This window comes from Diabrotica undecimpunctata, chromosome 4 (genome assembly GCF_040954645.1).
Source record: "Diabrotica undecimpunctata isolate CICGRU chromosome 4, icDiaUnde3, whole genome shotgun sequence".
Taxonomy (NCBI): Eukaryota; Metazoa; Arthropoda; class Insecta; order Coleoptera; family Chrysomelidae; genus Diabrotica; species Diabrotica undecimpunctata.
This window is the reverse complement of record NC_092806.1, coordinates 89,456,543-89,480,670: the sequence shown is the minus strand read 5'-3', so window position 1 is coordinate 89,480,670 and position 24,128 is coordinate 89,456,543. Positions and strand designations below refer to the sequence as shown.

The 24,128-nt window shown below is 34.7% G+C and overlaps 1 protein-coding gene across 4 annotated transcripts in view; it reads left to right on the top strand.

The window, feature by feature from the left end:
- ocm (over compensating males) overlaps positions 1-24,128 on the top strand; it is a 302,029-nt gene that overhangs the window by 91,919 nt on the left and 185,982 nt on the right. For 3 of the 4 annotated variants that reach the window (XM_072529887.1, XM_072529885.1, XM_072529888.1), the window contains exon 2: positions 14,247-19,604. In XM_072529887.1, the coding sequence (XP_072385988.1) occupies positions 14,251-19,604 (5,354 nt within the window). In that variant the 5' untranslated portion in view covers positions 14,247-14,250. The remainder of the gene's footprint in view (positions 1-14,246; positions 19,605-24,128) is intronic. The other variant, XM_072529886.1, reaches the window with a different exon arrangement.

Below are 24,128 nucleotides of genomic sequence, written 5' to 3'. Positions count from 1 at the left end.
CAGAGATGTGATCACAACAATATATGTATATATATTGTTGTGATCTGCTTTATGATGTTTTATTATTAATTAACACTAATTTAATTAATCCAATTATTTAATTAATTAATTCACTAATTTATGCAGAGTCATACAAATCACTTACTATTAAAAATTCTCAGGGTGCCTTCTTAATTTTACTTTAATCAGTTTACTTTATATATCTCTTCTAGTGGGTTCAGTATCTCCTAGTTGCTCATAATCGGGATAGAACAGGAAACGGTACTAACATTAAAACAACATAAATGTGCACACAAATTATTATTTATTTTCAATAAGCAATACGATGAATATTAATAAGTAACTTTTGTGGGCAATTATCTTTCCCAACAAACTCCTATACTCTAAATTTAATTTTAATTACAAACTATCTATTGATCTGTTTTATAATAATATCTACTAAAAAATTGACCATATAAAATATAATTTATTCACAAAAAAATAACTCTTTGAAACTTGGAATCTTAGTTCATATGCTTATATTTGATTTTATCTTTAGAATATCTTAGTTTTCTTTCATTCAAATTATTTGACTGACCTCTATTTTTTTTCACCAATGATGTCTCCTCTCGATCAAACCACAGTTCCTTCCTTGATTGATTATGTCCGGCTACCATCAAATCTTTCCCGTTCTCAGCATCGATCCAAACCGCATACCAGCAAACTACTCCTCCGAAAACCAAGCCCAAGCCTCTTTTGACCGGTACTCTTTATTCACAAATTCTCCTTTCTTTCTCAATTATGTCTCGTGGACTATGCAGACTCAAAAGAGGTATTAATCTTCTCGATTTTGATCTGCTCTCAGCTTCCACCTTTTTCACTAACAAACGAAAACACTAGTACTCAGATTGACTACACGAAAACACGTCTTCTCTTCTGGTCTGCCGGTAACATAATAAAAACTTTTCAATCTCCCCAGACAACTTTCTCAACTCTCTCATTCCCCATCATTCCTTTTTAACCAATCATAAGCATTCATCTTTCCCACTTATTTTCGATTTAGAAAATTTCCAACATAATATTTAAAACAAATAAACTACTTTCACTCAAATTACTTTTCAGAAACCATTAACAATTTTGCCTTTTTCACAAGAAATAAGTTTCCAAATTCTTGTTATCTCATATCTAAATCTAATTCTTATTTACTTTCGAAAAATGCCCACCGCAAAATACAATTAATAGTTTATTCTTAAATCTATAAAATTATACGGGTTCCATTGTCCTTTCACTATTCACTCAGTCTTTCAAGGAAAAACTGTTCCGTCACGGAACAATGTCTTCTCTTATTCTAACTATTACAAATAAGTACAGGGTTGTATTTTAACTTATATGCCCTCGGTATATTAAAATAATAAAAAAACTCTTTATTCTATTTCTGATTGATAAACTGATCCATAACAATATATATATATATATATATATATATATATATATATATATATATATATATATACACTCGCGATCATAAAATTCGGGTCACCTTGAAAATTTCAAGTTTCTTGAATATTTTTGCATCTGCTGCAGTAATAATCTTTTTTTTAAGCTAATGTATTTTTTATTTGTCATCAATGTTTGTTTTGAAAGAAAAAAAAACGGTTTTTTTATTATTTTTATTGAAAAAGCAGAAAACAAACCAAATTGTTGAAACAGGCATACGAAAGAAAAAATGAAAAATACAGAACGTGGTAAAACATCAGTGGAATTTCAATGACTAATATCGTGTATTGTCTCCCCTTGCTCTAATAACCTCTTGCAGACGACGCGGCATATTCTCAATTTTTCTCCGATTTACATGTTGAGGTATGTTATTCCACTCTCTCACAAACAGATCCTTAAGCTCCTGTGCATTGTTAGGAGGAGGTGTATGGGTTTGGATACGTTTTTTCAAATCGTACCAGAGATGTTTGATGGGATTCAGGTCCGGACACCTAGCTTGCCAGGGTAACCTCGTAATTCTAACCTCGTCCAAGTATTGCATACTGATCCTGGCAACGTGCGGTTGTGCGTTGTCCTGCGTCTTCTCCAACGGCGTCTTCTCCAAATCCTGCCATGGTGGGCATAACATGTTCTTCCAGAATCTCCGTAATGTACCTTCGTGCAGTTAAGGACCCATTTTCGATGAAGGGTAATTCTGTGCGGAAGTCGGAAGATACACCTCCCCAAGCCATGACCGAGCCTCCATCAAATGGCATTCTTGGAGCAATGCAAGCTTGTGAAAATCGTTCACCGGTTCTCCTCCAAACTCTTATACGTCAATTGGATTCAGTTAGGCAGAAACGGGATTCATCTGAGAATAACACTTTACTCCAATCATTAATTCCTCAATGCGCGTATTGTCGAGCAAAAGCTAGTCGTGCAACTCGATGCGCCCGGCCAAGTGGCGGTCCTGTAGCCATTACTCGAGAAGATAGTCCAGAAGAACGAAGTCTTCTCCTGACTGTTGCAACGCTAACATTGCAATTTCGTACTTCCTGTAGACAATTTCGATGCATAACCGCAGTTGAGGTCCGGTTTCGTAAAGCCTGAAACACAATAAAACGGTCAGCTCGTGCCGTGGTCGTTCTTTTTCGTCCAGAGCCAGGTCGTCTGGTTAGCAAACTCATCTCCCGAAAGCGTTGAAGCACTCGTTGAACCGTAGAAAGGCTTATGCCAACAGTTCTTGCGACTTGCCTTTGAGTGTGACCGTCTTCCACAAACGCAACAATGCGTGCCGTTTTAACAACAGTCAAGGCATTTTTGGCAAAAAATAAACAATAATAAACACCAATAATGGCACTAATAAACCCTAATGGCGGCAATAATAAACGTTTGTTTGTTGCGTTTGAACAGAAAGTCGAAGCACAAATGAGACATTTAAAATTTAAAACAAGCGGCAGTTACAGATACCGTTCATTTTGGGAAGTGTACAGTTTTTCCGCGCAATCGGCATTATTGGAATTCTTTGTTACAAAGGAAACCGCTAAGCTGACAACAATTCTCAGAAACATGCATTAGTTTGTATTTGTGTTATTATTATTTACGATAAAGCTCGTTAAAAATGATATAAAAATCGTATAAAAATATATATATATATATATATATATATATATATATATATATATATATGCTCGGATAAATTTCCGCGGTCAAATGAATGAAAATTACTTAGTTCTCGGAAAGAACCGCGTTGAGAATTTATTACTCGACGTTTCGGCACCCATTTTGGAAACATTATCAAGAGTGATACGGTTCGGTTCGAGTTCGGGGTCTCAATCTGCCTACTCCCCTCACTCGAGACGTACCAGTATCGTGTTCTATATTGCAAGAACTGTCTCTCGGCACTGAGATCTCAATCTGCCTACTCCTCAGTGTCGAGTGACACCCGGTCTTACCCTGTGTGGTTGCTTTTATACTCGCTGTATGCGCGGGAACGGTATGCGCTGACGTGGTCTGAACTGACGTGGCCTGAGCGGGTGGGCGGGAGGTCGCTGAAGCAGGGGTCGCCATGTTGCCGGCAATCGTTTCGCGTCATCGCGCGTGTTCAAGCTGTTAGGCCGTTTTTCGATTTCGATAGCTTCACGAATGATTCTCGATTTTAAGGAGCGGATGGGGGCGATGGTTTTTGCTTTTTCGAAATCTATTTTGTGGCCTGTTTGAATATGATGTTGGGCTAGGGCTTAAGTAGTATCGGAATGTATGACAGATATAGAATGTTCGTAAATACGGTTATGGATTCGTCGGTTTGTCTGTCCGATGTATTTACGTGGGCAACTGGAACAGGGTATCTCGTAGACACCATGGTCTTCATTAGGGATTTGGTATTTTACGGATCTGACGAGATTGGACAACTTGGAGTGAGTAGTGAAGATGGTTTTGATATTTAGAGGAAGAAGAGTTCTACTGATCTTATCAGTGACACCTTTAATAAAAGGTAGAAAGATTTTGGGTTGATCCGGTGGCAAGGTTTCTTTTTTGGATGGAATGGGGTTTAGATGTTTTTGAATGCTCTTATTGATTTGGGTTTTGTGGTAGCCGTTTTGTAAGAGTGTTTGTTTGCCTTATTGAATTAATTTCGGATGACCTATGATTGTTGTCGCTAAGTCTTATGGAACGAGAAATGAGAGTGTTGACAACTGAATTGAGTTGGGCGGGGTGATGATGTGACTGGGCATTAAGATATCTGTTTGTATGAGTGGGTTTCTGGTACACGGAATAGGAAAAACTGTGAGGTAAGTTTTTCTGAATAAGAACATCAAGGAATGGCAAAGACGCTTCAGACTCAACTTCCATCGTGAATTGAATACTAGGATGTATTCCATTCAGGTGGGAGAGGAAGAGATCTAACGCGTCTTTACCATGAGGCCAAATGACAAAAGTGTCATCAACATACCGTAACCAGCAGGTGAGTTTGAGATTTGATGAGGACAGGGCTGCTGTTTCGAAATGTTCCATGAAAATATAAGCTATTACGGGAGAGAGGGGAGATCCCATTGGGGCACCTTTGATTTGACGATAAAAATGATTTTGGAATGAAAAGTATGTATTAGACATGCAGTGTTTTACAAGAGATAGTGTGTCTTGGGGGATTTGATGTTTAGAGTCCAAGATGGAAATGGTTTCATCGATGGGAATGTTGGTGAACAAAGAAACAATGTCGAAACTAACTAGTATATCTGAGGGTGAAATAGAAATATTTTTCAGAAGATCAATAAAATGAAAAGAGTTTTTGACAAAAGACGAAGCTTTTTCGGCTAATGTTTGTAAGGATAAAGCGAGATGTTTTGCCAATTTCTGAGTGGGGCAGTTGTATGCACTGACAATGGGTCTTAGGGGAACATTGGGCTTATGGATTTTTGGAAGGCCGTATATCTTTGGAATTCGGGATGATTTTTCTCTGGGTATAAGAGATTTTTTTAATGTCTGAAGGTAGAGTAGACTTATTTATGATGGATTTGGTCGTTTTTTCCAGATAGGTGGTTGGATCGTTTGGGACGCGTTTGTATTCTGTGGAATTGAGAAGTTCGAACATTTTGTCGAAATAATTAGAAGAGTTAAGAATGACGGTGGCATTACCTTTGTCGGCCGGAAGAATGACAATGTCAGGGTTGTTATAAAGTTCTTTGAGGGTGCGTCTTTCTGAAAGACTGATATTTGACGGTGGGGGTTTGGAAGTACGGAGAATTCTGGCGACATCTTGTCTGGCGACTTCGGCTTGGTCGGAAGGAAGATGAGAAATAGCTTCTTCAGTTTGACAAATGATTTTCTCAGTTGGGATTGAAAGAGGTGTGACAGAAAAATTGAAGCCTTTTGATAGAGCTTTGGTAGCTGAATCGGATATGTGGATATCTGAGAAATTGCGGACAACAGTAGAAGGTTGTTGATTCGAAATGGGCTTTGGATTTTGTTCAGAGATAAGTTGGTCCAGTTTACGTTTCTGGGTTTGGGTTTTGTTGTCAGAAATGTGTTGGGCTTTTTGGTGAGAAAGACGATCGAAAGTGTCCCATAATAATGGATAAATATTAAAAGAGTGGATGTCTTTGTAAATATTAAGAAGTTGGGAATTTGTTGTATCTATGTTGCGTCGGGTGGAATGAATTGAATTTCGAAGAAGCGAAAAACCAGTTGCTCTAAGAATTTTGGAAATTGATGAAGATTTAGTATGATGTTTAACTTGAAGAAATTTTGGTCAGACCTTCAAGTTGGTACAGGAAACCAATGGCCTCTAATAGGTTTCTCAACTACCACTCTTGTCAGACTAAATAGACTAACACATCAGGTTAATCAAAGGGAATCCCTTCAATTACTTAAGAAAATTCTGATTGAGAATTCCTATCCATCCTCCCTTATTAATAAATACCTTTTCGTGCAAAGTTATGGTTCTTCTTTAAATGACATACCCAATGGTGACCAACTTAGAATAATATCAAATAATTCAATTAACAACACTGTTCTGCCTAATACTTTACTTGGGACTCCAACTACCCATTACTCATTGTTACCTTATTTTCCTCAAGTTACTGAGAAACTCGTTAAACTGTACAAACATAATAACGTACCGGTTAAAATTGCAATTAAGAATGCTAAGACTGTCAGGAATTTGTTTTCTAAAACTAAAACACCTCTGCCCCTTCTAGAACAAGTTAATGTAATATATCATATACCTTGTGCTGAGTGTGACTCATGTTACATCGTTCAGACAGGGAGATCACTGAGAGGGCGTCTTACGACACACCGCAGTGATATTAACTTATCTAAGCATACTTGTGCTCTTGCCCAGCATGCTATTAACTCTAAGCACGAAGTGAACTTTAATGAAGTTAAAATTCTTGGCACTGAACGCAATCTCGTTAAAAGACAGTTTTTAGAAATGTGTTCAATATTAAAACACCCAAATACCCTTAATAAGAGAACCGACATTAGTAACTTGAGCCAAATTTATCATGCATTAATTTTGCAGAATTAGGCGTAATATGTTGTTTACTTTAAATTGTCCCTTAACGTGTTTTTATCACATTCTCATATATAATAAATTCAAATAAAAATAAAATAAATTATTCTTTCCTTATTAACTTAGATTCATCAACTTATATTTTAATAACTTTGGTCAATATCACTTTTACATACTTAAAGTAATTGTTCCTTTTGATTAACTTGTTTGGTAAAATTTTAAACTGAAATTGATTCATAGAATCTTTTTCATTCACAGTTCCAAAATGCTATGAACCTTGGACTGTGGAAGTTGAATTAATCTTCACCTGTTGGCTGGCTAACCAGTGACATCATAAATATTATAATATATTATATTTTGGATTGACTTCGCATGCTTTGTTCTTTGTTAACAAATCAATCACTGGGGGGAAAATGGTGATCTTAACCACCTTTTCTTTTCATTTTTTGGCTTTTTAACGACAAGTTGTCAACCAAATTTATCACATTCTATGAATGTACCGCTCTATGGTATTAGAGGTTGGTATTTTGCCTTGCTGTTCTGTCGTTTTGACCTCAAGGCCATATCTATTCACGTTGTTTGCGTGGGTGTTTAACCTGTAAATTCATTTACCTGCGAGATTCAGTAAGCTTATAGTTCTTTACACATCAAAAAAAACCTTAATGTTTTTTACTTAAGATTTTATAATAACTTTTTTATATACATGTATGATTGTCACATGTTCTTTTGCTGTGCTAATTTTGTTAATTTGTGAACTATACCTAGTTTCAATTAATTGTTTTATACAACTTTAACTCTAAATGTCCAGTTTCGTAAGCTTTTTCATATTTTTAACATCATTGACTGCTACATGTCTTTGTAAGGTAACACACATTTTTTAACTTCTCTATGGATGTTTGGTTTCATATTGTTCTTTTTCGATGAACTGATGATGCTTTCTGAGCAGAAAGCGAAACGTCTTCAATAAATAGATGAAGTAGCCACCTTCTTTGTCTTTTATTTCTCCACTTTGACCGAAAAACCCACCACTCTTCGAGTGTACCTTAGTTTATTTTGGATTGACGGTCGTACTCCTTTTCTCGATATAACTATATATATATATATATATATATATATATATATATATATATATATATATATATATATATATATATATATATATATATATATATATATATATATATATATATATGTATATATGGGTTGAGTATGCACTTTTATGCCCCCTTGTTACCTTGCCGTTTTTTATCTTTTTTTTTGGTGAGTAGATTCGATTTTTCGGTGGTGGCGATCAGGCTAAAAACCCGTCAGATAATTTGTTATTAACAATTTAATTGTTTAAATGAATTTATCTCCTAAACTATTATATGTATTTAATTTTTATCAAATTAAGAAAATCTTCTTTTGAGAAAATCAACAAAATGGCGTTTGATAAACTTTGATCCGATGGTTAGAACCGAAATTATAACAAATTTCGTAAAAAACAATTGGCAGTTAATGGGGCGTTTTCCAAGTTTTCCACTTAGCTTTCATGCGTGCGATTAAATTTTAAAACCACTTATTTTAAAGGTAATTGTTTTAGCTTTGAACAAAACTTTGCAAAATTATTTCATCTTCATTAATAAACAAATTAAACAATTAAACTTTACAAATTTAACTAAAAGTTGCTAATTCATTTGGTTGTAAGAGAATTAAACCAAATTAAGCTATAAACTTTGAAAATCAGGCTAATAGAAGTTATAGAACTAATTAAAACGAACATTTTTTAGTTAGGTAAATGTTTCTGTGTTAATTTTTGACCAAGATATGAAACTCTTAATAATGCACTCTGATACGCACGGCCAGCTCGCAGCGAGTAAAAACACTAATACATACATAAAATCCATGTAGATTTAGAGACGCGTATTAATTTATCATTAAAAATAAAAAAGTTATCAGTTTATAGTAAAAGTTTTTGTCAAAAAGTGGTTAATTAATTAAGAGTTTAAAAAAAATCCACAAGGAAAATAATTCCTGTAGCTGGCTGTATACCACGTATAACAAAAGAGGTTATTCTTTGTATGTGGGTATATTTTATTTTATAAAAACCCTTAAAAGGGCAACATTACAAGCACGAACGTTTTCGGAACAACTGTTCCATCATCAGGTTAAAATGCAGGTTAACATGCCTGAGCCACCAAAATATTTGGGTAAAAACCCTTTAAATTGAAAAATGTTACCGAAGAATGTACATGATGTTTATAATATTATATGATGTTTAATATTTTAATTAGATTTTACTTCAGGTAACATACACCCATGCTTAAGTGAGTTCCAGTGTCCGGAGAGTACACCTCTTCAAACGGACTACGGTTGGCAACTGTAGTCCGTTTGAAGAGGTGTACTCTCCGGACACTGGAACTCACTTAAGCATGGGTGTATGTTACCTGAAGTAAAATCTAATTAAAATATTAAACATCATATAATATTATAAACATCATGTACATTCTTCGGTAACATTTTTCAATTTAAAGGGTTTTTACCCAAATATTTTGGTGGCTCAGGCATGTTAACCTGCATTTTAACCTGATGATGGAACAGTTGTTCCGAAAACGTTCGTGCTTGTAATGTTGCCCTTTTAAGGGTTTTTATAAAATAAAATATACCCACATACAAAGAATAACCTCTTTTCTTTTAATTAAGAGTTTGTTTAAGAGTTTATAAATAACATTGAGTCGTAAACGGTGGCAGTTTGGTTAATGGAAGTTATAGAACAATTCAAAACGAAAATTTTAAGCTTTGGTAAATGTTTAATCTATTCCATGAATATATGTTAATTTTTTGACAAAGTAGGGGAAATGTGCCTATGATGGACCACTTAAGGAAAAAGCTCCATAATAATTTTAATTATTTACCTAGCAGGCTTTAAATATGACCACATAACGTCTTGTTATTTGTATAATATGCAAATGTTTCAAATTTTGATAAGAATTAAGATGACAAAAGTTATCCATAGTTTACTAAAATCCTGTTAAGGGTCCATCATGGGCATATATGCGCTCATGATGGACCCTTTGATACGCCCATGATGGACTCGTTGCATTTTGTATAAAATAAGTAAATACCAAATTATTTTATTAAACCAAAAGATATTCTAAACGATAAATAATATTACAAATAGGTATTTTTAAGAAAAAAGTTACATGCACAATTCACACACAAATTGAAAATTGAAAACCTATTGAACACCTATTGAAAATTGATTGACGCGCTTCTCTTTTCGCTGCGAGCTGATCGTGCGTCTCACAGCGCGTTATTAAAAGTTCCGTTTCTTGGTCAAAAATTAACATAAAAACATCGGATCAAAGTTTACCAAACGTCGTTTAGTTCATTTTTTTTTAATGAACAATTTTCATTTCGGTAAAATTAAATATCTCTAATAGGAGATACCATAATAATTGAACAATTAAATTGTTAATTACAAAGTGTGACCGTTTTTTAGCCTGGTATCCTCGAAAAATCGAATTTAGGGACAAACAAAAAAAACGTCAAGGTACCGGGGTGACAAAATTGAATACTCAACCTCTCTAGCTCCAAGTTAAAATCTCCTATCCTAACTTGGCTGCACCGTACTGATGACCAAATAGTCAGAAATACGTATTTACGGTTGGCTTTCATCTTATATACATATTTTATTATTTTTTTCCTTGTTGCAATCTATGCCAATACTTTCTGCCTGTATATGTATCCATCTATATATACACGAAACGATTAAATTATCATAAAAAATAGTTTTTCATAGAGTGAGAGTAGGCGCGCAACTACTGGAGGGTTAAGTAAAACAAACTGTCTGCGGTCATCGGTGTTGATACTGGTTAACGGAAATAAATTTTAGCGGCGTTCGGATGGATACGACGAAGGAAGATCTTTAGTCAATACCCAAAAACCGGGGAGCGGTCCATCGATACTCCATAGTAGTTATGGGAAAGGACGGTGGGATCTGATCACTACTCAGAGACCGGGGTAGAAGTTCTTGCCAGATCAATACTCTAGGTCGAACTTAAATCTCGTTCATCATGGCATTTTATACTCTCGGCCAGTGTTCCATCTTCAGAGCGCATCGATGGTAGTGATTAGTTGTTGGTGGGTGTGGGCGCATAGAGCGCTGTTGGCAATCGATGACGGCCTTCGCCGGCGTTGCGGTGACGCCTTCTGCTCTTTAGAAAAAATGTAGCATACATTTTTTTATGACATGAAAATCGCCATGGCTGTGGCTTCGGGTCCTGTGGGTGTGTTTATCTGGTCCGGCGCGCGGCTCTTTCTTGATGGAGGTCTTCCATAAGATCCTGATCTGTAATATTAACTGACTTAATGTTTCACATTCAATTAACTCGAGGCAGAGTACCGGTTCTCTGAGTATATTGTTTTTATTCCAATAAGTGGGTTGCTGGTATGGCTTAATGGCAGACTGATGCTGAGATTGCCATCTTTGACCTCTAGATATGCCAATATTTTTGTCATTTGTTGCAGCTTTGAAATAGCTATCTAATACATAGAAATATTTAAATTTTTCCTCTAAAATACCCAAATGTAAAATCAATTAATAGACTTTTACACATTCCCACCGAAATTCGTGTTGACTATACCTCAAAATATGCCATTAATATTGTATTAGGTGACATGAATGCAGGAATAGGACAAGAGCGTGTTTTCAACAGAAGCACTAAACATGACAGTCGCTAACACCCATTTTGATCACAAGAACATACACAAGGTAACCTGGACCTCTCCTGATGGATGAACAACATTGATCAGATGAGTGTTGTGAGTCAGATTGATCACATCTTAATAGATTCAAGGCATAGAAAAGACATAATAAACCGCAGAAGTTATAGAGGCGCAAATATAGACTCAGATCAATGCCTAGTGATCTCAACATTGAGGCCTAGAATTTCAAACACCAGAAAAGAAAATAAAATGGACTGAGAGATGCAAAAATTGCAGAACGGTACTCGGAAAACATCACCAACAGGCTGAGGAATCAAAATATTTAAATGAAGAAGAACAGACAGATATAAGACTCCTAGTGGACTAGAATAAAGGAAGACATTAAAGCAGCAGCGAAAGATGAAATAGGAATAGAAATTTGTACCCGTAAAAATCATTGGTTTGACGATGAATGCAAGAATGCACAAAAAAGAAAAAAAATGAAGCCTACAGAAAGATGCTTACCCGACGAACTAGAACAACTGTAGATAATTACCAGACAAAGAGAAGAGAAGAAAAGAGGATACACAAACGAAACCAAATTAATAAGAAACTTAAATATATAGAAAACCTCAACAGTGAGAAAGTATTCAAAGCATTCTATAAGAAAGTTAACATCAACAGAAAATAATTCAAAACAACCACAAAACAATGCAGAAGTCAGAATGGCGACCTATTAATAACAAGGAAAGATGCATTGAATAGATGGGTGAATACTTTAACCAAGCACTTAATATCGACGAAGAAGAAGAAAACCTGGAAGCCGAAAGAGATAAGGTAAGGGGAACAGACGAGAGGGAAGAGGAACCACCAACGATTCTTGAAGTTAAAGATGCAGTTAAAAAACTAGCCAGAAACAAATCATCCGAAATAGATAATCTCCCAGCTGAACTATATAAAAAAGGTGGCTATGATACCATAATCGCATGACAGCAGCTTATAAAAGAAATATGGACACAGAAATCCCTCTCCAATTATTGAAATATTGGAATACTTTGCACCATACACAAAAAAGGAGATATTTTTGAATGCTCTAACCACGGAGGAATTACGCTTCTAAATGCAACGTATAAAATATTTTCCACAGTACTATATCACAGATAGTATGAAAATACCAGACTGGTTTCAGAGGTGGTAAATCGACAATTCATCAGATTGTAACCCTGAAACAAATTTTGAAAAAAACACTGGAATATGGCATTGATACTCATCACATATTTATAGACTACAAAGCAGCCTACGACTCTATGAATAGAAGAGAAATGTTCAAAGCAATGAAAGAGCTAGGAATTCCAAATCAGTTGGTAAATTTAACAAAACTAACTCTTGAAAAAGTGGAATGTAGAGTACGAATTTAGGGGAAACTGTCTCAACATTTTAAAACAAATAATGAGCTGCGACAGGGAGACCCTATTTCCTATATACTGTTCAATCTGGCTCTGAAAAAAGTAATACGTATGTCACAAATCACAACCACTTGTTCAATATATATTAAATCAGTGCAAATCCTGGCCTATGCTGATGATATCAATATTGTTGGGAGAACGGAAAACGCTGTACGAGAGATTTATGTAGCATTAAAAGAATCAGCTAGAAAATGGGTTTAATAATAAACACCAACAAAACGAATTATATGAAAATAAGCACGCAACCATAAATTCTACGACCACTTGTTATAGAAAACGACGTCATCGAAGCAGTGAACGAATTTGTATACCTGAAAATATGAACACTGAAACTAATATTACCGCAGAGATAAACAGCAGAATTTGCACAGCCAATAGATGCCATTTTGGGGTCAATCTCCTCCTTAAATCCACAATTATTTTGAGAAATACTCGTTGATTCATAGGTTCTTTGATAACATGGATGAAGACATGAGAAATATGGGAATAAGTGCTTGGCGGAGAATTGCGATCGATAGGGATTACTGGAGATACATTCGTGAGGAGGCTAGGACTCACGCAGGGTTGTAAAGCCAGAATGATGATGATACCTCAGCATATATACAGCACTGGGTAGCGGGAGCAACTCAGCGAAACACACCTTATGTCGAGCCAATAACATTGTATACTTTGACAAAACTAAAAATGACTTTGAAAATAGTACAATCGACACGCCCACTTGATGCGCAGCAAAATTATTGGAAATTATCTTAGTAGAAGAAGTAAACTCTACCCGTACACTACGTTTAAAAATCACGTAGACAACTCCCGGCGTTCATCCATATCTTTTTCTCCGATTACTTCCTCTGTCTGCTGCCTGCGCAAAATTTCAGAAGTCATTCCTAGTCTTAACGAGTAATATTATGGTAGATTGGTTAAAAAGACCACCAGAATGGAGTATTTAAATTACAAGTATTATTACAAAATGAATTTTGCTTTGAGTAGTCCAGTACCTCGAGTACTGGTTGGTCACCTTGATGGCTTTTGTTAATCGTCAAAATTGCCCCATTTGACGTTGTGGAAACCCACATGTAAATTTTAAAAAACGTGTATCCACAACATGACTCTGTTTAGTGCGGTTTTGAAAATGTGGCTGGTCGAGCAATAACTGTTACTGGTGCTGGATATCTCAACATGATAAAAGAGTTCTTTGTGTCTAAATTGGATGATATTGATGTGGATGACATGTGGTTTCAATATGACGGTGCTACATACCATACATTCTGTGAAACAATTCGGTTACTGCATGAGACTCGTTCGATACCGCTTCGATTTCTTGGTCGTGTAATCTTTCGTTTCGATGATCAGAATTGCCCCCTAGATCGTGTGATTTAACACCATTGGATTTATTTTTATGGGATTATTTGAAGTCGAAAGTCTATACTAACAAGTCTACAACAACCCGTGCATTGAAGGACTGATGTGCTATTTCATACATAACCATCTCCTATTTACTTTATGATTAAATGACAAAATTACAATCTAAAGAAAAATAATGGTTTCTATTCAATTCAAATTCTTACGTAAATCTTGCATAAAATCATTTTTTTTAATTAAATCATTGTAATAAGCCATATTTTAAATTTTAGGATAATGGACCAAGATGAGGTGATTAAGCAGTTGTTATCAAAAACGGGATGGACTTGCGACGACTTGATACAGCGTTTGAATACATTTAAAAATGCAACCGTTATTTCCGAAAACCAAGTTTTATCACCACAGTCCTGCAATGCTACCGAAATAGCAAGCACGTTTTCTACTATGTTAAAACACGATAAGGATCATATCGGTACTGAAGATGTTTCTGAATTACATAGTTTTACTAAAGAAATACAATCATTAAATCCGGGTGATAACATTGAATTTTTAAATAATAAGGATGCAGGCGACGAAGAAGCTCAGGTAAATATTGTAAATAGCAATATCACACATCAAGGCAATATTGGTCAGGATTATGTATCTGATGTATGTTTTTTAAAGGTTGCAGATAGTCCAAAACTTACTATTGCAACAATTGAAGTTAACAAAGGATGTCAAGTTGTAGCAAAAAATAGGGAAACTAATTCAATAAAGCGACATGAAGACAACAAGACAATCAAAAACTTGGGTACTCTATATTTACCCAACACATCAAGTTTAGAAACAAATTATATTTCCAAAAGAAACGATTATACTGCAGATTTTAAATCTTCTGTAAATCCTAGAAGCACTATAACTTACACAAAGAAAATTTTAGACAAAAATAAAAAAATTGTAATCAAATCTACTAAAACAGGTACAAATTCAAATAACGCAGACGTTAAGTATGCACATGGTGCATCTAATAACTCATCTAACTTATTTAGCGTTGCTACAAAAGCCAATATGCATAATATTTCTTCTTCTATGTCTACAACAGATAATAATTTTTTATATGACGATGTGTCTACAAAAAATGATAAAAGACAATTTAAAAAAGCTGATTCAGCGGTACTCAAGTATCATCCTAAAAAAAAAAGTTTCTGTAAAATTACCGAAGCAAGTTATGTTAATAATAACTCTCCTACCTTGAAATGTTATAAAAATAACAAAAGTCCTCTCAATGGCTCTGTTCCTTTAAAATATAAAGATTTGGTTAGTTCAGAAATGACGAAGAATGTACGTAAGAATATTGATTTACCTGAAAAAGAAAGGAAACAGGAATTGCCTACGGTTAAACTTACTAATTTAGGCAGTAATGATAATAGCAAAAGTATGGTTGACGGTAATAACTACACTACCAAGCTCGAAACCGCTAGTGAACCTTTAAAAGTTAAATCTAAAACAGATAAGGCGTCAAATATTGATATGAAAGTTAATGAAATGAAAAATTCCAAAACACTAAAAAGAGACATTTCAAATGTTACAGAAAGATTATTGACGAACTACCAGTGTGAAAATATAAAAAAAGATGTAATGCTAGAAGACGCCAATAAACTATACATCCAAACTAATGAAGTAGATTTCATAATTTCTGGTGTTCAAGGAGGAGTTGAACTAGAAGCTACAAAAATTGCAAGTTATTCTAACGAATTTGTATCTAATTGCGACAAAAAAATGAGTGTGAATATTTGTGATGAATCGAAAGGAAACGACAACACTATACAAGAAGATAAAAAAAAATCGGTTTGTGATCAAATCATGGAAATGGTTAAAAAACAAAAAAATACGATAAATTACAATACATTAAATGTAATAAAAAATGAACCTGATACAAACACATGTTTAAATTTGAAAGAAAACAGTAGATTATCGATGGAAATCTCTCAATCATCATTTAGTATTGAAAACTATAACATTGCTGAAAATTCTGGGTTTGGTTGTATTAAACTGAATAATCATTTGGCAGCTAATTCTAAATTTAATACCAATCATGAAGTACCTAAATTAATTGCCCAAGAAAAGAATGCAAAAAAAATAGTTGAAAAGACATATTTCGCTAAAAAAAAACCAGAATTACATAAATATATAGACACACCATCAATAAAATTTACAACAATGGTTAAACCAAAAACTGTAGCTGAAAAAAGAAGATTATTAGAACTAGCTAAGAGAAACGAACTTCAAATTACAGAAAAGACGAAACCTAAATGGAAACAACCTACTAGTTTCAAATATGTAAATGTTAAAAAAGAACTCTTAGATCCACCCAAGAACAGTCAACTTAAAATTACAGAAACGCCGAAAGCTAAACGTAAACAATTTCACAATAAAAAAGATGGAACAGATAAAAAGGAACTGAAACATGTGAGTCTTAAAACATATGCTCGACGTGCCAGCTACGTATTATACACAAATCGTAAAATTTGGGTAAATACTGTGACACCTAATAAATGTGTTGCTAACATTAATTGTATAAAAAGAGATGCAAAATCACCTACTCACCGAAAAAAGTTGTCTCTATTAAATCAAAGATATAAAAGAAGCAAACGACTTTTATATCGACCTGGACCTTTATGCAAAAAAGAACTGTTACAAATAACTGGTTCGAACTTGTGGAACACCCAACTGTTAAAACTGCCAAAAATATCCCTAGAAGTTTTTCCACAACAAGGAAAACGATTCTGTGATACGGTATTACACAGATTGAATACTATTGTAGGTGGAGAAATGGATAGTACAAAGATTGAATTTGCGTTATCAGCACTCAAATCAAAGGCTGATAATGAATCGAACAATCTCCAATCTATTAAATTTTCATTAACTTACCAGAATAACGTTGAAAATATTTTAGTAAGAAAGAAGAAGTTTATTTCACAAATTGAACCGATAAATAAAAGAAATTCTTCCAGTTTAAGCGTTGATCATGAATCCGTAGCTTCTGTAATTGAAGATTTAATAAAGTACGTTGAAATAAAAGAGATTGCTTCCTCACTAATTAAAGAAGACGAAATCAAAGTAAAAGATGAGATTGCAACAGAGGCGCAGTTGGAATTGCCAATAGAGAATAATTTATGTAATAAAAGACGAAAACGTACTAAAGTTGAACGCGAATTATTAAGACTTAATCACAAAGTCGTCAATGTAGAACTAACAAATGACAAAGAGGACGTTTATATAGTTTGTAATAAACCATACTGCAAATTAGGGTGTATATGTAATAGTTTAAAATACGACTTTTTGAGTGATCATTGCCAAAAACTTGCTTGCATGTTTAATTGCACATGTTCCAAACATAAGTCATTCAGGTACGATGAACTTAATTTACATTCTGGAACAAATTTACTCTCAAAAGACGCTGTTACTAGAATCGAAGACGAGGCTAAAAAACATTTAGCCAAAGTTGAAAGAGAATTTACACAAACTGTTATTCATACCAATGATAAAACGATTCTGATTGGTGTTGGAGATCGCGCTAAAAGTAGGAGAGCTGCAAAAGTACCAGCAAAATTTTTGGATTTTGTTGCTTCAGAAGAAAAACCAGAAAATGTTTCACAAACATGTTATGTTAGCTTAGAAAAATTGGATCTTTCTGAGGTAATTCAACTTTGTTTAACTCATTATATGTATAGTTGTCAATGTGAGGGTTTAGTCATACCGGAACTAAAAAAAGAAAGTAAATTAATTACTTCTATAAACACGCAGCTCTTATCTGAAAATGATAAAAAAGAAAAAAAATATAAGAGACATGAAGATGAAATAGATCACAGACATCGTATTGATTTTGATTTAAATGAAAATGGTAGTTTAAATGGAACAGAAGAGGACGATAATTGGATTCCGGATAAAAACCTACATTTTAAATCAGAAATTAAAGAACCTAGTCGAATTCTTCAAAGAGGAAGTGCAAGGTGTAGACCAATAGAAGCAAAATATAAAAGACTTGAGAAATATAATAAAACTATACATAAGAATGATTTTAAATTTAAAGTAACTAAGTTAGAGGAAGATAAACTACAGGCATTTATAGATAAAAACTTGCCTTTGTCCGATAGTCAATTATTAAAACATTCTATTATTACGGACAAGTATATGTCTTTTAATTTGGCATTTAAACAAAAACCAACCCATGAATTTCACGAAGATAGCTCCAATAGTGTCAAAACATTGGACGAGGGAGAATGTTTTCAAAAACCTAATGAGCGAACGATGCAGGGTCAAGAAAATATTAATATAACTCCTGTCTTCGATGGAGAAATTATTATAGACAATAGTAATATAGAACTTCTAAAGAAAATGGGTTCTAAAGATTATGCTCGTTTGATTCCTTGGAAAAGCTTAATCGAGGGTTTTAGAAACTCATCTATAAATATTTGGTGCACAATGAATCAACCTATAAAATTACTAATTAATAAATCTGGAAAAACTTGCCCCAAAAACTTCGTAAACATTTTATCTGTTTCCGAGAATAGCCCAATAATTACATGGATTAAAAGAAATAAATTACCTAGGCACTATCAAGAAGATTCATTATTGTTTCTTCTAAACGAAACTAAAGGCAATTATGAAATTTGTGGTATCTGTACAAAAAATATAACAAGCTCATCAAATGAGATTTCTTCCGACCAAAATGACGTTGGTGAAGAATATCAAAAACCAGAAACACTGTATCACAAAGATATTCAGGGTACTATAAAGTCATTTTTACTGAGCAAAAGACAATATAATATCCAACATTTGCTACCTAGCGAATCTACTGATAGTATCCAACCGATGAAGGTAGCTCTCCCAGAAATATTTACCTTTTGTAAATGGCAGACAATATTTTTAAATTCTGATTTTACGTTTTTATTTTTTAATAAGATACCATATTCTATTAGATATACTGATTTAATATTAATTGCAGATTATGCAAAAGATAATAAATGTACAGTCTATGTTAGAAATGATGAACTGCGAAAGGAATACAATCATAAACAGTTTGGTATTTACTTTGTTGAAACTTTTTGTGATCGTATATTTATCGGACCATATTTTAATTATGATGTTGATAACGATGTCGAAACCCTAAGGTACGTAAATAAATCTCTCATTTCATCGGAATCTTTTAACTTAATGAGTGGAAAAGAAAATTCTAAGAGCTGTTATTGGTTAAAGGAAGCACCCAAGAACAAAATGTTAGAACTGAATCAGTCATCTGAAATGCGTTATCAAGAAGTAGAACCTGTAATCTCTAAAAAAACTAACAAATCTTCTACGGATGCAGAAAATACGATTGACTTGACTTCAGATGATGATGAATCTAAAACTAAATCTGATATATCCCAAAATTCTAGCAAGGTTTTTAATGATTACTCCTTAGTAAAAATTATCGAGGCTTCTCCAAAAAATCCCGAAGATTACAATAGATATATTGTAACGAATATACCTCATTTTGGTTATCTAGGAGCATTTAAAAATGTTAATGGAGAAATTGATGTTTCCTGGCCATTTGAGAACAAGCTATTGAGATTTGGTAATGAAAATTCTGCGACTTCGTTCTTACAAAAGTAAGTGCATTTTTAACTTTTAGTTTTTTACACAGTTAATCTCAATGAAATCGGTTAATCTATTCATGATATACTAATATTACTATAGTATAATATACTGTTATTATTCATATTCAAAATTTCTGAATTTCCTGAGTATTCGATCGTCGCGACGGCCATCCCAACCAACTGTTTTCAAGAACAATTCGTTCCCGTTATATAAGTCAGCAGGAGGGGGTCTAGTATTAGTATTGGCAATTCTACTTATCAGAATTGTTTTCTAAGCGATCATCATTAATGTAATTAGTAATTGTGATATTTTTAATTAAGTGAGTTTTGAGTTTAAATAAAATTAACTGAACCACGTCTTGCTTCAGGTTAAACTCTAAAAAAAAAATCAGCCTAAAAATTAAAAAGACGCAATTAAGAGTTAAATCAGAAGTGATTTGCTCTCCTGTCATCGGAATAGTTAAGCCTTTTACACTTTGACGGCGAGACCTACTGACCAGTGTACAGAAGCCATCGGACAAAATAATGGATGGGCAAATAAACAGAAGGTAACAGCCCTCATATAAACACTTCGCAGTAAAGCTGTCGAAATCTTTCAAAAAATCCCAGAGGATACACAAAAGAGCTACGAGACTATCATATTGACTCTAGAACTAAGATTCTTCTTCTTCATGTGGCTTAACCGTTAAGAACATTAGCGATCATCACGGCCCATTTTACTCTGTCTGCAGCAGTTCTGAAAAGTTCTATTGTTGTTTTTCCACTCCACTGCTTTAATTTTTTTCAATCAGAACGTGCGTCGTCTCACCGGTCCGCTTTTTCCTTTTCCTTGTATAATCAATCGCATTAACTCCATTTTTCATTTCTTAGTATGTGGCCAAAGTAGCTCATTTTTGTTTTCTTTATAAATGTTGCGTATTTCTTTCTCTTTTTCATCTTTCTTAATGTTCCGTGTTTGTTACGTGTTGTATCCATGATATTTTCCCATGATAACACCACATCTTAAAGTTGGTAAGTCTTTTTTCAGTTGCGTCCGTAATTGTCCAGGCTTCAACTCCATATAACTGGGCAGATAATATGTAGAGCGTCTAAAATAATCTAGCTCTAATTTCTATTCTCAGTTTTCCATTGTATAATACTGCTTTCACGTTATTGAAGGCGCTTCTGGCTATCTCAATGCCTCGTTTTATTTCAAGGCGGCGGTCCCATTGTACATTTACCGCACCGCACCACACCACACCACAGGTGTTCGTTTTCATTGGAAAGCCCTGTACCAACAACATGGGCAATTCACAACGTTATTTTTAAATTTGAAAAAACTGTATCAAGAATTGTATAAAAAGCACCGATAGTGATAAAGATGAGTTGACGTTCAAGACAGTTTTATTTTAAACAAATTTTAAAAATTCCAAGAGCGTTAAAAAATTTGAATTTCGAGCCAAAATTTTTGTAAAAAATACCATGTTGTAGGCAATAAAAAAAAACTACATATTGTAACGTTTTTATTAATTCTAATTTATTTATTATTTATTTATTAAAGGTTCTATTTATAACACTCACAAATTTATTAAAGTCTTTATTTGTACTAATTTATTTTTACAATTAATTTATTATAATACGTGCGTTACAATTTAAAAACGCGGCGCGCGATCTTCAGATATTAACTGTTTCTACAATGAACGTTCCGTCATATTTATACGAAAACAGCTGTTTCTCGAACCCCATGGATTTGACCTGCTTTGCCTACTTCCGGAACGTTCGAATGGACCGGTTTTTATTACTTGAAATTTCTGCCAGCTAGTCGAAGGGTCGTAAAATCTAGAACATATTAGTGAATAAACAACATGTTTACAGGTTTTTAATATGACTCATATTTTTACGTAACATTGCCCCCCTCTTAAAAGATGGTTCCTCCTGGAACCTTGTCGGGACTGGAACTGGAACGGTATGCTGGTATCTGCAACTGGACCCTCTTTTACAACTTCCAGTTGTATAAAAATGACAAGAGACGGTTTTCTCTTCGCACCAGTAACTATGCGGATTGCAACAGACTAACACCTGGACTTCCGTGTCTTTAAAGATCTCCTCCACCATATTTCGGATAACCCTCCAATCTAATTGGCGGCACTCCAACTTTTGCACGTCGGACTCTAGTACGTGCTCTCTCAATTGAAGTAAGGCTTCCCATACATCTCGGTAGGTAGGTTAGTCACGGGCAGTGTCTTTTGTTACCAGGTAGAAAAGGTAACGTGATGCATCTTGAAGTTTCAAGGTTTTACCGGGAGCTGGCACTTGGCATTGAAGTTCTGCAACTCGACCAAACTTCCTTCGAAAGACGAATGCCAACCCTGGTGCGTCTTTGATACTGGCCGGGATGGTAAGGGCCAGTGAGTAGTCATCCTGAAGCGCGAGTAGATCTTGTCTTTCTTCAGTGGTAACACCATGTCTTGCTTTACCGGTACCTCCATAGGCACCCATGAATTCCTCAAACATGAGGTCAGACACATCTTGGACTTGGTTTACTTCCACTTCTTCATCTACGTCGTGGTCACCTTCGAAAGACGCCAGCCGTTTATGGTGTACTATCATGCTTTCCCCTCGGAATCTTGCTTAATGGGTAGATGCCATCGTTGATCTTCTCCATAATGAGGTATGGACCTTCTCAAAACTGCTGCAATTTGGGAGAACAACCTTTTTGCTTCTTGGGATTATAGAGCCAGACCTTGTCGTTCTTCTTAAAGCAACCCGTCTCGGCTTGTATATCGTAGCGTTTCTTCATTCGGTTGTATCCCAGCGGTAATCTCTTGCTTCCTCTGTGAGTCGCGTTAATGGCTTAGCGATATCTGCAAACTTCTTAATAAACCTTCGGTAGTAAGTCCAAGAAAACTTCTCACTTGATTTTTGTCCGTTGGTACTGGTCATTCCTTAATGGAATCAATTTTTCCCTTATCCGCGGCCACTCCTTCTTTACTGACTATATGACCCAGATAATTACCTTTACCTTGAAATAGTTTTATTTACCCCACTTCTTGGGGTTTAACATCAATCGGGCAGCTTTAAGTCGATTAAAAACGTTTTCTAAATTTCAGATGATCTTCAAATGTTTCCCCCAAGACGATTATGTCATCTAGGTAAACCAGGCATGTTTTCCAAGATAACCCTCTCAACACATTTTCCATAAGCCTCTCAAATGTCGCAGGAGCATTACAGAGTCCAAATGGCATAACGTTGAATTGCCACTATGAGTGTTTGTATAGTAAATTATGCTTCTCTGGTGCCAAAGCCTTTTCTAAATCCCAGGTGGTTTTCTCTTATGCTATCGTCTAGTTTTTTGTAGACACGTTCATGTATCACTCGCACGAATTCTTCTAAAACATGATTCATCAAGCTGATGGTTCTGTATTCTTCACCGCATTCATTGCCTTGCATTTTTGGGTATTGGGATGAACTCAGATATTAGCCATTATTTCGAAATTTCCCCGGTATAGTAAATTTCATTGAATCATTCTACTAGTATATCAATGAGGTTCTCTATTAGTACTCTTAAGATTTCTGCAGGTATTTCATCTGGTCCCATGTCGTTTTTGTACGTTTTAGTGCTTTTTCAATTTCACTTTTGGTAATTGTAGGTATATTTAACTCTTGTCTCCATTCTTTCGTCGTGTTCAAATAGCTCTTTTATATATTCATTCCATCTTATCTGCATTAAACTGCAGCAGTAAACACCAACTATCACTAAACTGTTGGAAAATGTAAAGAAGTCGTGTAGAAGAATTCATCTGAAGATGAATACCAAAAACCAGAAGAATTTATCAAAAACGAAAGTAACATCTTCAGAGGAAAAATAACTGGCGGCACTGACTTAGTTCAAGATCGAATAAACACTGACAACTCCAACTCCAGAAGGCAGGCATCAAGACGTCTTCCATTTGCAAAACAAAAAGAAGCGTTTAACATTCTTGAACATATGCAGAAACAGCTTTATGTTGATACCTTATTCGGTCAGATCTGCCTTGTTACAAGTATGATCTGAAAGCGTCGTGAATAGCTTTGGACAGAAGGTGTCTTCTTGCCGTACTCCTCGCTACCCTAGAATTTATTTGTTTCTTGTTCAGATAGTCTTACGCTAGCCGTGACATTTTGGTGGATATATTTGATTATGTTAGTGTAGCGATAGTCTATTCGGCATTCTGTCAATGCTTTTTAACATTTTCTGCTGGCTTATGATATCGAATTCTTTCTAGTAGTCCACGAATATCAGTGCCATTGGTTTGTTACATTCTGCAGATTTCTCTATAAGGTTTTTTATCACTAGTAAATGGTCGTTAGTGCTGTATCCCGATCTAAATCCAGCTTGTTCTCTAAGCTGATCTAGAAGTATAACTAGCCTCTAGACTTTTTTTAAAAATTTGTAAGAAGTTTATATACATATGTGTGATAGCAAACTGATAGGACGACATGTCTCATTTCTTGTGTAATAAAACATTGACTACATTTTTCCATTGAGAAAGGGGTTTTCCTTGGTAGATGCATTCT